Here is a 14,654-nt window from a genome sequence, read left to right on the forward strand (position 1 = left end):
GATGCTACATTCGAATACATGCTAGTTTTCCAAGATCGCCAACCCCAGCTTTAATGAAGTTCACTTCAGCCACTGAGTTCTGGTGAAAACATTCAGTTTCAGGCTGAAATCTTCACGTCTTGCTTTGTGAAGCTGGAGCTCAGGGAAACTGAGGAAACAGTGGGACATTAAAGCTTCACCCTGGACAGTCCACGGCATGCTCTTTGAAAGGTTTCTCTGAATCAGGTGTCCTGAAGGTCCATGTCCAGCCGGAGCGCCACCATGGAACCCGGGAGACACTTCTACCAGCTGGAGGACAACGGGAACAGGAGACTGAGGTAGAGGGACACAGGCAGGAAGGCGGAACCTGGAGGACCAGAGGGGACACCCTGACGGAGACGAGCCTGATGAGACAGGAGATGGGACATCGTTCTGGAGAAGACAGGACATTGTTCTGTTTCTGTGTTCATGGGGGAAAGAAACCCTCCAAACAAGCTTGGGCTCATTGATTGGTCTGCAGACTGTCCTCAGTTCCAGTCTGTCTTGACAGTTTGAGTCACGGACATAAAGATTAGAGGACGGACGGACTCCAGACACAGACAGGGAGCCGAGGTCCGAGTGACGCCAGCCTCGTCCACCGGGTGGCACTGTTTCATATTTTATTCTTTGTCAGGGACCATGTCCATGACCCACAACACCATCTGCTGGCACGACGCGGTATCGCAGCACGTCAGCTCCTGAAGCCAGCTGGAACGTCGCTTCAGTTCCTCAAACCGTGAAGACAGTCAGATCAGGATTCAAACTGATTATTACAAATTAAGAAAACTTCAAGTTGAGACCATGAGGAGCATGAAAATGTCTTTAGGTTGTTGCTTTGGGAACAAATCTGAGAGTTTTGACAGAAATCAACCACAGAGAGCGTTTTCAGGTTGACGTTGTAGTGAGAACAGTCTGTGATACTGTGAACACAACAGTGATCAGAAACTTTTCAGTGTTGGACTTCACCTCCAAAAATGTGTGGACAAATTTTCCCTTTGTTTTTTTTTTTTTTTTGTGTGTATTTGTACAATTCTAAAAAGTTAAACATTTTCAGATACAAACATTTTAAAGACATATATAAGTGCAATTTTCACATTTCCAACAAAATCCACGAACCCTCATCTGTTCTTGTTGCTCTGCAGCCTTCAGCCCCGCGGCGATGCCAACGCCGCCGTGCTAGCAGGGCTCCCTTAGCTCTGCTTACTGTTCAGAACCGCTCAACTGAAGACGTCTCAGTGGGCGTCCCCCAACCATGAATGAAAACCAGGGACGCCGGTCCATCCGGAGCCCCGGGGGGACGCCGGTCCATCCGGAGCCCCGGGGGACTCCGGTCCAGACCCTCTGTAATGAAAATCCAGTTTTTCATGTTGTTCATGTGTTCATGCAGCATTTTTCTGATGCTGGAGGTGAAAGTACAGTCGAAACTGCCTGTCTGAGTATTTCTGCTTTCAAGCTGCACAGACACTGACTGTATGAAAGAGGGACGTGGCAGCAGGCTGGGGGGGGGGGGGGGGGGTCGCCCTCCTGAGAAGGCTGTAGAAGAGCTACAGAAGGGACTGGAGTGAGACATTACACTGTTTAATTAGTTTAACCCGTTTTTCTTCTTTTTTTTTTTTAAAAAAAACTTCACTCCCATTTCAGACATTCTGGTTGTTTTTCCTTCCTCATTTAAAAACATGACAGATGCTTCATTTGAAGCCACACGGGAAGGTCAGAGGTCGATGAAAACCTGGAACACAGGATGAAAACACTTTCAGAAGAAGGAAAAGATTCATTTTCACAGTGAAACCATCCATTCAATCAACCGTTTCAGGTTCAGTCATGTTCCGTCACACGACGTCGAAGTGAGTTGAGAGAGTTCAGGAGTGTGGCCCAAGTTATTCCAGCAGAACTCTCCAGAAAAACACGAAACCCAGACGTTCACTGATGAAGACCACAGGTTGTTGAAGGGGAGTGTTTCTTCAATGACGGGTGAGAAGTGGGAATGATTTGTGTTGTTCTATTACATTTCTGACCTATTGTAACTTTAAAACTGTGAAACATGAAAAAGGTTCCATTTGGCAGAAAAAGCATCTTTAGTTTGCCTCTGAGCTGGATCTCAGTGTCAGAGCGTCGGTGGGAGCCGGTCCAGTCAGCCTCACGTCGGGGTGGTTCCAGACCGGATCAGGAGCTCAAGTCAGCAGAAGGATTGAGAAGATTTTCTCTTTCATCTCATGGTTTAACTGTGTGACCCTTCAACTGCCAGCCTGGGGTGTGTGTGTGTGTGTGTGTGTGTGTGTGTTCGTGCATGCGCGCTGGCTCTCAGAGGTCTCTGAAGGCGCACAGCTGCACCCCCTGCTGGCCGTACAGCTCCAGCACGGCGGGCGCGGTGAGCACGCTCAGCTCGTGCTGGCGCTCGGCGGACTGGGAGAACTCGTCGGGACCCTCGCCACAGCCCCCCTCCAGCGGCTGACTGGGGTATCCCGGGTGCACCATGAGCTCGGCCGTGACTGGCGGCCCGCCGGGGCTGGGGCCGGGGCCTGCCGGCCCCGCCTCCAGGGCGTGGCCCAGCGCCCTCTGCAGGCTGGACACCGACATGTTGAGCCCCATGGTGGTCAGGCCCAGGTAGACGTCCGGCCACCTGCACACACACAGGTTTGTATTTCTGTCCTTGTGAGGACACTCATCGACATAATGCATTTACTAGCCCCTAACCCAGACCACAACACAGCCTAACCCTAAAGAAATGTTTTGACCTTTGACTTTTTTCAGTAACAACAACATGGTCAAGAAAACACTGTTTCCCCTCATTAGGACCGGAAGAAGGTCCCACAAGGCACATCGTGCAGGTTTTCCTATCCTTGTGGGGACATTTGTTCCCCACAAGTATAGAAAAACGCGTGCGCGCGCACACGTCTGAGACAACAACGAGGCTGGTGTCAAATTACCACAGTTCAACAATTTTAGCATTTTTTTTTTTTCTTAACGATGCAAAATTCAATGAAATGTGGCGTTTTGCTTCATGCTGATCAATAAGCTGCGATGGAGGGGCTGTGGACACACACACCACACACACACACACACACACACACACACACACACACACACACACACACACACACACACACACACACACACACCTGATTCCGTGGCGTCTGAAGACGGGGATGGAGTTCACTGCATCCTTCTCCACCTGGTCGTAGAAGCGGTGTAGGTGGGCAGGAAGCCAGGTACAAGAGTGTAGACCGGGTTCCACCGGGACCCGGGTGTAGGGAATCCTGAGCTCTGACAGAACCTGAGCAAACACGTCACGCACCTCTACACACACACACACACACACACAGGATGAGTGGCTGTGAGGAGGAGTGTGTGTTGTTGGCATCGGTCTGGGTGTGTGTCCGTCCCACCTGGCAGGACGTGCACGTGCTGGTGTCCGTCCATGTGTTCAGGCAGGTGACCCATCAGGTCCACAAAGAGCCGGACCTGGGCTCTCAGCTCCGCCTCCACCTGAAGGAGGAGCACAGCTGAGTGGACCTGGATCTGGTTTAAAGACCTGGTTGTGTGGTTATTGTTGGTTCCGGTTGTGTAGATTCTAGTACCGGTCATGTGTTTGTTGTTGGTACCGGTTGTGTGGTTGTTGTTCCTGGTTGTGTGGTTGCTTGCTGGTACCGGTTGTGTGGTTATTGTTGGTACCGACTGTGTAGATGCTAGTACCGGTTGTGTGGTTGTTATTGGTACCGGCTGTGTAGATGCTAGTACCGGTTGTGTGGTTGTTAGTCTGTGGTCATGTAGTCGTTGTTGGTACCGATTGGGTGGTTGTTCTTGGTATCGGTTGTGCGGTTGTTGTTGATACCGGTTGTGTGGTTGTTGTTGGTTCGGGTTGCATGGTTGTTGTTGGTACCAGTTGTATAGATGCTGGTACTGGTTGCATGGTTGTTGTTGGTACCGGCTGTGTCGATGCTGGTACCGGTTGTGTGGTTGTTGTTTGTAACGATTGTGTGGTTGTCGTCGGTTCCAGTTGTGTAGATGCTGGTACTGGTTGTGTGAATGTTGGTCTCTGGTTGTGTGGTGGTTGTTGTTGGTACCGGTTGTGTGGTTGTTGTTGGTACTGGCCGTATAGATGCTGGTATCAGTTGTGTAAATGCAGGTACCGGTTGTGTGGTTGTTGTTTTTCCCCTTGTCCTGTTCGGCAGCTGGGGCGTGCAATATTGTAAGATTGCAGCCTTTTACTATCCGCACAGATTTTAATGTTAGCAGCAGGACGAGACTGAATCTCCTCCTGCTGCTGCCTTTATTTGAAACCGGCATCGAGCATGGCTGCCAGACAGGACCGGGACGGAAACGCTCAGAGAGCAAGAGACAGAAAGAAAGAGAGATAAAGAGAGGGGGAAGGGGGGGGGGGGGGGGGGGCACAGCACAAGATATATACAAATTCACAATACAAAACAGTTTTGTCAACACACCACATGCTGAAGAGAACAATCCCAAATCACAATCTAAACAGCAACAAAACAGAGCTGACTACCAACACAAAGACCGACGAGACCAAAATTGACAGTCAACACAAAGACCGACAGAACCGGAACCGATTTTATTTTTTGCCCATAAAAAAGTGGAATAAACAAAAAGTTGATGAAACAAACAGACAAGGGCACAACAACAAAAGGAGGTGTAGAGAAGTGTGTGGTTGTCGTTGGTCCCTGGTTGTGTGGTTGTTGTTGGAATCGGCTGTGTAAGTGCTGGTACCAGTTTTGTGGTTGTTGTTGGTCCCGGTTGTGTGATTGTTGTTGGTACCGCCTGTTTAGATGCTGGTACCGGCTGTGTAGTTGTTGGTACCAGCTGTGTAGATGCTGGTACCGGTTGTGTAGTTGTTGGTACCAGCTGTGTAGATGCTGGTACCGGTTGTGTAGTTGTTGTTGGTACCGGTTGTGTAGATGCTGGTACAGGTTGTGTGGGCGTTGTTGGTACCGCCTGTGTAGATGCTGGCACTAGTTGTGTGGTTATCGTTGGTACCAGCTGTGTAGATGCTGGTATAGGTTGCGTGGTTGTTGTCGGTACCGATTGTGTGGTTGTTGTTGGTACCACCTGTGTAGATGTTGGTACCGATTGTGTCGTTGTTGGTACCACCTGTGTAGATGTTGGTACCGATTGTGTCGTCGTTGGTACCACCTGTGTAGATGTTGGTACCGATTGTGTCGTTGTTGGTACCGGCTATTTAGACACTGGTACCGATTGTGTCGTTGTTGGTACCACCTGTGTAGATGTTGGTACCGATTGTGTCGTTGTTGGTACCACCTGTGTAGATGTTGGTACCGATTGTGTCGTTGTTGGTACCACCTGTGTAGATGTTGGTACCGATTGTGTCGTTGTTGGTACCACCTGTGTAGATGTTGGTACCGATTGTGTCGTTGTTAGTACCACCTGTGTAGATGTTGGTACCGATTGTGTCGTTGTTGGTACCGGCTGTGAAGATGCTGGTCCCGGTTGCATGGTTGTTGTTGGTACCGCCTGTGTAGATGCTGGTACCGGTTGTGTGGTTGTTGTGGGTCCCAGTTGTGTGGTTGTTGTTGGTACCGGTTGTGTGGGCGTTGTTGGTACCGCCTGTGTACATGCTGGTACCGGTTGTGTAGATGCTGGCACTGGTTGTGTGGTTGTTGTTGGTACCATCTGTGTGGTAGTTGTAGGTACCAGTTGGGTGGTTGTTGGTACCTGGTTGAAGTGTTTGTTGTTGGAACCGGCTGTGTGGATGCAGGTACCGGTTGTGTGGTTGTTGTTGGTTCCGGTTGTGTGGTTATTGTTGGTACCGGCTATTTAGACACTGGTACCGATTGTGTCGTTGTTGGTACTGGCTGTGTGGACGCTGGTACTGGTTGTGTGGCTGTTGTTGGTACCACCTGTGTAGATGCTGGTACCGGTTGTGTGGTTGTTATTGGTACCGGCTGTGTAGATGCTGGTACCGGTTGTGTGGTTGTTATTGGTACCGGCTGTGTAGATGCTGGTACCGGTTGTGTGGTTGTTATTGGTACCGACTGTGTAGATGCTGGTACCGTTTGTGTGGTTGTTGTTGGTCCTGGTTGTGTAGTTGTTGTTGGTACCGTTTTTGTAGATGCTGGTACCGGTTGTGTGGTTGTTGTTGGTACCAGTTGTGTGGATGCTGGTACTGGTTGTTGGTCTCTGGGTGTGTGGTGGTTGTAGGTACCAGTTGGGTTGTTGTTGGTACCTGGTTGATGTGTTTGTTGTTGGAACCAGCTGTTTGGATGCTGGTACCGGTTGTGTGGCTGTTGTTGGTACCGGCTATTTAGACGCTGGTACTGGTTGTGTGGTTGTTGTTGGTACCGGTTGTGTAGATGCTGGTACCGGTTGTGTGGTTGTTATTGGTACGGGCTGTGTAGATGCTGGTACCCGTTGTGTGGTTGTTGTTGGTACCGGTTGTGTAGATGCTGGTACCAGTTGTGTGGGTGTTATTGGTACCGACTGTGGAGATGCTGGTACTGGTTGTGTGGTTGTTGTTGGTACCGCCTGTGCAGATGCTGGTACCAGTTGTGTAGATGCTCGCACTGGTTGTGTGGTTGTTGTTGGTACCGCCTGTGTAAATGCTGATACCGGCTGTGTAGTTGTTGTTGGTCCCGGTTGTGTGGTTGTTGTTGGTACCAGCTGTGTAGCTGTTGTTGGTACCGGCTGTGTAGACGCTGGTACTGGTTGTGTGGTTGTTGTTGGTACGGGCTGTGTAGATGCTGGTACTGGTTGTGTGGTTGCTGTTGGTACGGGCTGTGTAGATGCTGGTACTGTTTGTGTGGTTGTTGTTGGTACCACCTGTGTAGATGCTGGTACCGGTTGTGTGGTTGTTATTGGTACCGGCTGTGTAGATGCTGGTACCCATTGTGTGGTTGTTGTTGGTACCAGTAGTGTAGATGCTGGTACCCGTTGTGTGGTTGTTGTTGGTACCGGTTGTGTAGATGCTGGTACCAGTTGTGTGGGTGTTATTGGTACCGACTGTGTAGATGCTGGTACCGGTTGTGTGGTTGTTGTTGGTACCAGTTGTGTAGATGCTGGTACCCGTTGTGTGGTTGTTGTTGGTACCAGTTGTGTAGATGCTGGTACCCGTTGTGTGGTTGTTGTTGGTACCGGTTGTGTAGATGCTGGTACCAGTTGTGTGGGTGTTATTGGTACCGACTGTGGAGATGCTGGTACCGGTTGTGTGGTTGTTGTTGGTCCCGGTTGTGTGGTTGTTGTTGGTACCAGCTGTGTAGATGCTGGTACCGGTTGTGTGGTTGTTGTTGGTACCGCCTGTGTAGATGCTGGTACCGGCTGTGTAGTTGTTGTTGGTCCCGGTTGTGTGGTTGTTGTTGGTACCGGTTGTGTGGTTGTTGTTGGTACCGGCTGTGTCGATGCTGGTCCCGGTTGTGTGGGTGCTTTTGGTAGTGACTGTGTAGATGCTGGTCCAGGTTGTGTGGTTGTTGTGAGTCCCAGTTGTGTCGTTGTTGTTGGTACCAGCTGTGTAGATGCTGGTCCAGGTTGTGTGGTTGTTATTGGTACGGGCTGTGTAGATGCTGGTACCCGTTGTGTGGTTGTTGTTGGTACGGGCTGTGTAGATGCTGGTACCCGTTGTGTGGTTGTTGTTGGTACCAGTTGTGTGGATGCTGGTACCGGTTGTGTGGTTGTTGTTGGTACGGGCTGTGTAGATGCTGGTACCCGTTGTGTGGTTGTTGTTGGTACCAGTTGTGTGGATGCTGGTACCGGTTGTGTGGTTGTTGTTGGTACGGGCTGTGTAGATGCTGGTACCAGTTGTGTGGGTGTTATTGGTACCGACTGTGGAGAGGCTGGTACCGGTTGTGTGGTTGTTGTTGGTCCCGGTTGTGTGGTTGTTGTTGGTACCGCCTGTGTAGATGCTGGTACCGGTTGTGTGGTTGTTGTTGGTACCGGTTGTGTAGATGCTGGCACTGGTTGTGTGGTTGTTGTTGGTACCGCCTGTGTAGATGCTGGCACTGGTTGTGTGGTTGTTGTTGGTACCGCCTGTGTAGATGCTGGCACTGGTTGTGTGGTTGTTGTTGGTACCACCTGTGTAGATGCTGGTACCGGCTGTGTAGTTGTTGTTGGTCCCGGTTGTGTGGTTGTTGTTGGTAACACCTGTGTAGTTGTTGTTGGTACCGGCTGTGTAGATGCTGGTACCGGTTGTGTGGTTGTTGTGAGTCCCGGTTGTGTCGTTGTTGTTGGTACCAGCTGTGTAGATGCTGGTCCCGGTTGTGTGGGTGCTTCTGGTAGTGACTGTGTAGATGCTGGTACCGATTGTGTCGTTGTTGTTGGTACCGGCTGTGTAGATGCTGGTACTGGTTGTGTGGTTGTTGTTGGTACCACCTGTGTAGTTGTTGTTGGTACCACCTGTGTAGACGCTGGTACTGGTAGTGTGGTTGTTGTTAGTACCAGCTGTGTAGTTGTTGTTGGTACCGGCTGTGTAGACGCTGGTACTGGTTGTGTGGTTGTTGTTGGTACCGGTGTGTATTGCTGGTGTGTGTTGCTGGTACTTGTTGCTGGTCCCTGGTGTGTGTTGCTGGTACCTGCTCCATGCTGAGCTGGCCCCGCTGCAGCGCCTGCCTGAAGCCCATCTTTCCGTGGAAGAAGCCGTGGGGGGTGGTGAGGGTGGAGGTGTGCTGGGGGAGGGGGCAGACCGGACGGCCCTCCGTCAGGTTGGCGTGCAGCCCGATGGGGATCCTGTGTCTGCAGGGAAACATACAGTCAGTCCAGAGTGTCGGGATGTCCCGATACAACTATTTCACTTCCGATACGATATCGACATTGCAACCTTGAGTTTTGGCCGATACCGACATTGGTCCGATACGATATCAGCGCGAATCACAGATACTTAACTTATTTTGTGGTGTGGAATGTTGGAAAAGGCTTCATCAAGTGATGTTACACAGAGAACAAGAGTCAGCAGCAGTAGGTATGAGAAAAACTGACCCATTTATTATTAACCAATTGGTTACAAAAAATTTTAACCTTCAACATAATACCTGCAGTGTTCTGCGGTTGAATAAAATAAAAAAATAAATTAGAAGATGCTTAAAAATAGCCTAAATAATTCCAATAAAAACAAATTATACTTTTAAAGTCCAACCAATTCAAGTCCACTTCAGTTATTTTTTACTGTCAGAAGTACTGGAGCTGAAAATGGACTGCTTCACGGAGAGCTTACATCCGAGATTTTAGATGCAGTCCGATAAAATCCGATACTCGTTTTTTGGCTGATATCGGACCGATATCCGATATCAATATCGGATCGGGACACCCCTACCACAGTGATCCAAAACCGTGGACCTTCATGACCTAAAGAGCTGTTTCTGTAGGGGTCTGGGCCCTGAAGGTTGGGGTCTGGGCCTGCCTAGAGCTGGCTGTTTCTCTGTGGATCCCCCTGCTGGGTTCTGCAGGTGCTGACGGTCTCAGGGTTCTGCTGGTCCCAGCAGGGTTCTCTAGAGGCGGTCTCAGGTTCTGCTGGTCCCAGCAGGGTTCTGCGGGGGACCGTGGCAGAGCCTCGTACCTCTTGGCCAGCCGCGCCGCCTCCTCGGCCGCCGAGCCGTTCACCAGCAGGGACACGTTGGACACGCCTCCGGACAGGAAGCCGTCCACGATGCCGCGCGTCCTCCGGGGACAGTAGCCGAAGTCATCTCCGGTCACCACCAGCAGCATCCTGGGCTGAGGCATGGCTGCAGGTCTCTGAGGGGACAGTCAGAGTGTCTCCAAACGTCTCATAATGAGGACAGAGGGAGTACATGGAAGGAAACATTTTCAGGATGGACCAAATAAACACCAGACCAGAGGCCAGGACCGTCAGAGGCCAGGACCGTCAGAGGCCTCAGGACCGTCAGAGGCCTCAGGACCGTCAGAGGCCTCAGGACCGTCAGAGGCCTCAGGACCGTCAGAGGCCAGGACCGTCAGAGGCCTCAGGACCGTCAGAGGCTCAGGACCGTCAGAGGCCAGGACCGTCAGAGGCCTCAGGACCGTCAGAGGCCTCAGGACCGTCAGAGGCCTCAGGACCGTCAGAGGCACGTCAGAGGCTCAGGACCGCAGAGCCTCAGGGACGTAGGCCTCAGGACCGTCAGAGGCCTCAGGACCGTCAGAGGCCAGGACCGTCAGAGGCCTCAGGGACCGTCCAGAGGCCAGGACCGTCAGAGGCCTCAAGGACCGTCAGAGGCCAGGACCGTCAGAGCCCAGGACCGTCAGAAGGCCTCAGGACCGTCAGAGGCCAGGAACCGTCAGAGGCCTCAGGACCGTCAGAGGCCAGGGACCGTCAAGGCCATAGGACCGTCAGAGGCCTCAGGACCGTAAGAGGCCTCAGGACCGTCAGAGGCCTCAGGACCGTCAGAGGCCTCAGGACCGTCAGAGGCTCAGGACCGTCAGAGGCCAGGACCGTCAGAGGCCTCAGGACCGTCAGAGGCCAGGACCGTCAGAGGCCAGGACCGTCAGAGGCCTCAAGCCGTCAGAGGCCTCAGGAACGTCAGAGGTCAGGACCGTCAGAGGCCTCAGGACCGTCAGAGGCCTCAGAACGTCAGAGGTCAGGACCGTCAGAGGCCAGGACCGTCAGAGGCCTCAGGACCGTCAGAGGCCTCAGGACCGTCAGAGGTCAGGACCGTCAGAGGCCAGGACCGTCAGAGGCCTCAGGACCGTCAGAGGCCTCAGGACCGTCAGAGGCCTCAGGAACGTCAGAGGCCAGGACCGTCAGAGGCCTCAGGACCGTCAGAGGCCAGGACCGTCAGAGGCCTCAGGACCGTCAGAGGCCTCAGGACCGTCAGAGGCCTCAGGACCGTCAGAGGCCAGGACCATCAGAACCAGCATGATTTAAAGAATAAAGTTAAAATTGAAGAAGCGTCTGAGCTCAGTCTGAAATCTGAGGCTTTCAGAGGAGAACAGCTAGATTTCAGTCTAGATGTCGTGGAACCTGGACTGCTTCAGAAGCAGTACAAGAAACACTGAGCAGGTGACCGGTCAGTCCACTGACAGCCACAACACGCAGATTATTCCAGAATAGGCCATTATCCTGCTGTTTTAGGTTCTGCAGCAGTTTTCAGCTCTAAATTCTGAAATAAACGTTCTTCTGAATACTTTCTCACTTTAAAACTGGCCCGACCAAAATTACCGACCCAAGACAACATACAAATCTCAGAAAATACTGAAATAAAACTAATCCTTGATTAAAACCAGAGTAAAACATTCAAGCTGCACTGAAAAGTGAATTTAGCAGCAAAGTCAAACTGTAAACGTAATAAAGCTAAAAAGGAATTACATCAAAACAGCAAGTCCAACAAGTCACCTTTCAAAGAGTCGGGTAATGTTCCCCACACACACACACACACACACACACACACACACACACACACACACACATTTAATGTTCAGAATAAAAGCATGGATCAGTTTCCTTTATGGACTCATTTTCTATTCTACAGTCAGCTTAAAGTGAGTCACCAGGACCTGCTGCTTCCTGCCTGATCATCCCTTCAGTTTCACAAAGACAATTACGAGACAACGAGAGAGGAAAGAGTCTGAAATAAAGTCCACACCAGCCTGAGGGTTTCTAGTCCCCCACTGTCCCACTCTGAGGGTCTCTAGTCCTCCACAGTCCCACTCTGAGGGTCTCGAGTCCTCTAAAGTCCCACTCTGAGGGTCTGTAGTCCCCCACAATCCCACTCTGAGGGTCTGTAGTCCCCCACAATCCCACTCTGAGGGTCTCGAGTCCTCTAAAGTCCCACTCTGAGGGTCTGTAGTCCCCCACAGTCCCACTCGGAGGGTCTCGAGTCCTCTAAAGTCCCACTCTGAGGGTCTCGAGTCCCCCACAGTCCCACTCTGAGGGTCTCGAGTCCTCTAAAGTCCCACTCTGAGGGTCTCTAGTCCCCCACAGTCCCACTCTGAGGGTCTCGAGTCCTCTAAAGTCCCACTCTGAGGGTCTCTAGTCCCCCACAGTCTCACTCTGAGGGTCTCGAGTCCTCTAAAGTCCCACTCTGAGGGTCTCGAGTCCCCCACAGTCTCACTCTGAGGGTCTCGAGTCCTCTAAAGTCCCACTCTGAGGGTCTCGAGTCCCCCACAGTCCCACTCTGAGGGTCTCTAGTCCTCCTCACGTGGGCTCGTCGGCTCCTCTCATCTCGACACCGACAACGTCAACTAACGTTCCATTACGTCAGCACGTCCGGCCGGCTGTCACCGCGGGAGGGCAGCCTCCCTCCGGGAACAGCCCCGCGGGGCAGAGAGCGGCTCTGAGAGTCTTCTTACCCATGTTGTCCCCACACGTCAGTCCATTTATGTCCGAAGCCGCCCGGCCCTGGAGCAGAGACGCCGTACTTCCGACTACCGAGACGCAGTGACGGGGGCTGTGGGAGACCAGCCCGCCCCCTGCTGGAGCCCACCAGAACTGCAGCGGTGTTATGGAGAGTTCCGTCCCTCAGGTGGGAGGTGCAGCGCGACGCATAGATATATACTAGCAGGGCCGTAGAGCTTTACAAGTAGACTCATACACCCTCTCAAGTAAACTCAGACGGATTGAAACTGACATGTAGAGAAATGGGAGGAGAACAGACTTCTGCGAGGAGATATGTTGACATGCTGAACAGAGACTCTGGCAGTGAACTTACAAATATAAAGGAGTACACCCATAACCACACACAAATACACTCACAGACACACAAAGGTTGCCTGATAGGCTATAGGAGTAAACGCATACACACACACACACACACACACACACATATATATATATATATGTGTATATAAGGACTTATAAAACTGAGGAACTCCTCAGCAGCAGTCACACAAAACGTTGCATAACACCCCAGGTTTTTTTAATTATTAACAGCTGCTTTTGGATTTCATTGTTTTTAAGGCATTTTTACAAAAACTTTCCTGATGTGCATTAATACTGCCTAAACTCATTTGTAACTTATTTAAACTAATTTATAATGCATTTTCCTGAATAAAACCTGGAACAGTATCACACTTATTTTCCTATTTCGAGGTGAAAATGTCTCACAAAATGCCACATCTTCCACTCTGCAGACAGAAAGAGCAGCATTTCTATGTGCACGGAGTCAGAGATTTATAAGTTAAAATACTAACAAATGAAATAAAGTCCCTGAAAAACTTCGGAATAACTCTTTGAATCTACTAAAATATTAAAAAAAAAAAAAAATCTACCTGAAAACTTTTTAAGTCACTTTTTTCAAACTTTTGCCTTTTAAACTTTGTAATACAAGCATGGGTTAAAAAAGTATCGAAAAATCTTTATTTTCTCTGTTTTTAATTGAAACCACGTTCTTTTTGTGTCACATTAGAAGGAGCAGCAGTTCATAATGCAGCCAAAGTGTATAAAACGTGTAAAACATGTTGAATATTGAATGTTTCACTGCAGCTGACTGTAAACTGACACGTGCGATGGCAGCGGTCATTACCAGGCGAGGGAATAATAGAGCTTTTAAACCTGGAAAGTCTCACTTCGCTCTCTATAAGGATCAATGCGTCACGTCATCCCACCTCACGTGGCCTCTAAGCACCGCTCGTGGAGATTAAGTCCACGTCAGACGCTTCCGGTAAAAGCAGTGAGGGAGAAGCAGCGTGTCGGCGCGTGGCGGCTCCTCTTTCTGCCCTGAGCGGTAATTAACACTCACCTGAAGCTCCACGGCGTCTCTGAAGGACCGAGCGCCGCGCGCCGCTCGCCACCTGGACACAGGTGTGCCTTCCCACGCTCTGACGTCACTGCCACGTCTAAACAACAGGCCACGTATGGCAAGCCGCTTTAACATTTAATGCCTAGATTGCACTATCCGGAACTACGACTGCGGATCTCCACATCTCCATCCTGACTGGGCAATGAATTTTGGATATCTAGAATTTTCATTAAAGGGCAACTCCGGTTTTTTGACACCTGGACCTTATTTCTAGGTGTGTCATGCTCATATACTCACTCAGACAAACATCGTGCAGCTCAGAGTCCTTCAGAAGTTATTTAGATCCAACCGATTTAGCGGGGGCCACGGCAATGGAGCTTCAGTGCAGAATATAATCTCTGCAAAATTGCTCATTTCGGCTGTATTTTTTCATCCATCGCCAGTGTTATAAAGTCAGCTCGTCTACTGTCTTCAGGTGGGTCCGCTGACCCACCTGAAGACAGTCAGACGGCCAGGGGTGGCCGGCGCGTGGGTCCGGTCACCCGCCTGCAGAGCCAGGCCTGGAGGCCAGGCTGCTGGGTCGGGGGAACCGTCCGCCACGGTGCTGGGCACCATGCTGTTGTTATATAAAGCAGTGTCTAACTCTGACCAGTAGAGGGCGCGTTCGCTACACGGTGTGTTCGGGTGTAGGGTTAGTCTCGTGATTACACTCAGAGAACGGGAACACACACGGAAGCCCTGAATGTATCAACTGTGGTGTTAAAATACATATTTTTGCTCTTTACAGAACCAAAATAAAAGAAATTCAAGTTAAATGTGTAGCGGAGTGCCACTTGGCCTCGTGCCACGCTACACATTCGGTTCAAATCAGCATTTCACCGCTTTCCGCCTGAAAGTGGGAGGAGTAGTTTCACATTACGGATATCTACAAAGTCATTTCGTCTAGTCAAAATTGTCATTCAAGATATCTTTAATTACATTTTGCTTAGACAGAATTGTAATTGCAGA

At 50.6% G+C, this 14,654-nt stretch overlaps 1 protein-coding gene across 2 annotated transcripts; it reads right to left on the minus strand.

Moving 5' to 3' along the window:
• Window positions 1-1,591: 1,591 nt before the first annotated feature.
• Window positions 1,592-13,710, minus strand: ydjc (YdjC chitooligosaccharide deacetylase homolog). 2 transcript variants are annotated; one of them, XM_030105779.1, is made up of 6 exons: window positions 13,647-13,710; window positions 9,533-9,708; window positions 8,553-8,712; window positions 3,405-3,504; window positions 3,138-3,315; window positions 1,592-2,638 (listed from the first exon to the last, which is right to left on the minus strand). In XM_030105779.1, the coding sequence occupies exons 2-6, from the start codon at window positions 9,694-9,696 to the stop codon at window positions 2,320-2,322; spliced, it is 921 nt and encodes a 306-aa protein (XP_029961639.1). In that variant the 5' UTR covers window positions 9,697-9,708; window positions 13,647-13,710; the 3' UTR covers window positions 1,592-2,319. The 2 variants fall into 2 exon arrangements, with proteins under 2 accessions (XP_029961639.1, XP_029961638.1); XM_030105778.1 differs by lacking the exon at window positions 13,647-13,710 and adding an exon at window positions 12,259-12,394.
• Window positions 13,711-14,654: the final 944 nt, after the last annotated feature.

The sequence above is a fragment of the Salarias fasciatus genome, chromosome 12 (genome assembly GCF_902148845.1).
Source record: "Salarias fasciatus chromosome 12, fSalaFa1.1, whole genome shotgun sequence".
Lineage (NCBI taxonomy): Eukaryota > Metazoa > Chordata > Actinopteri > Blenniiformes > Blenniidae > Salarias > Salarias fasciatus.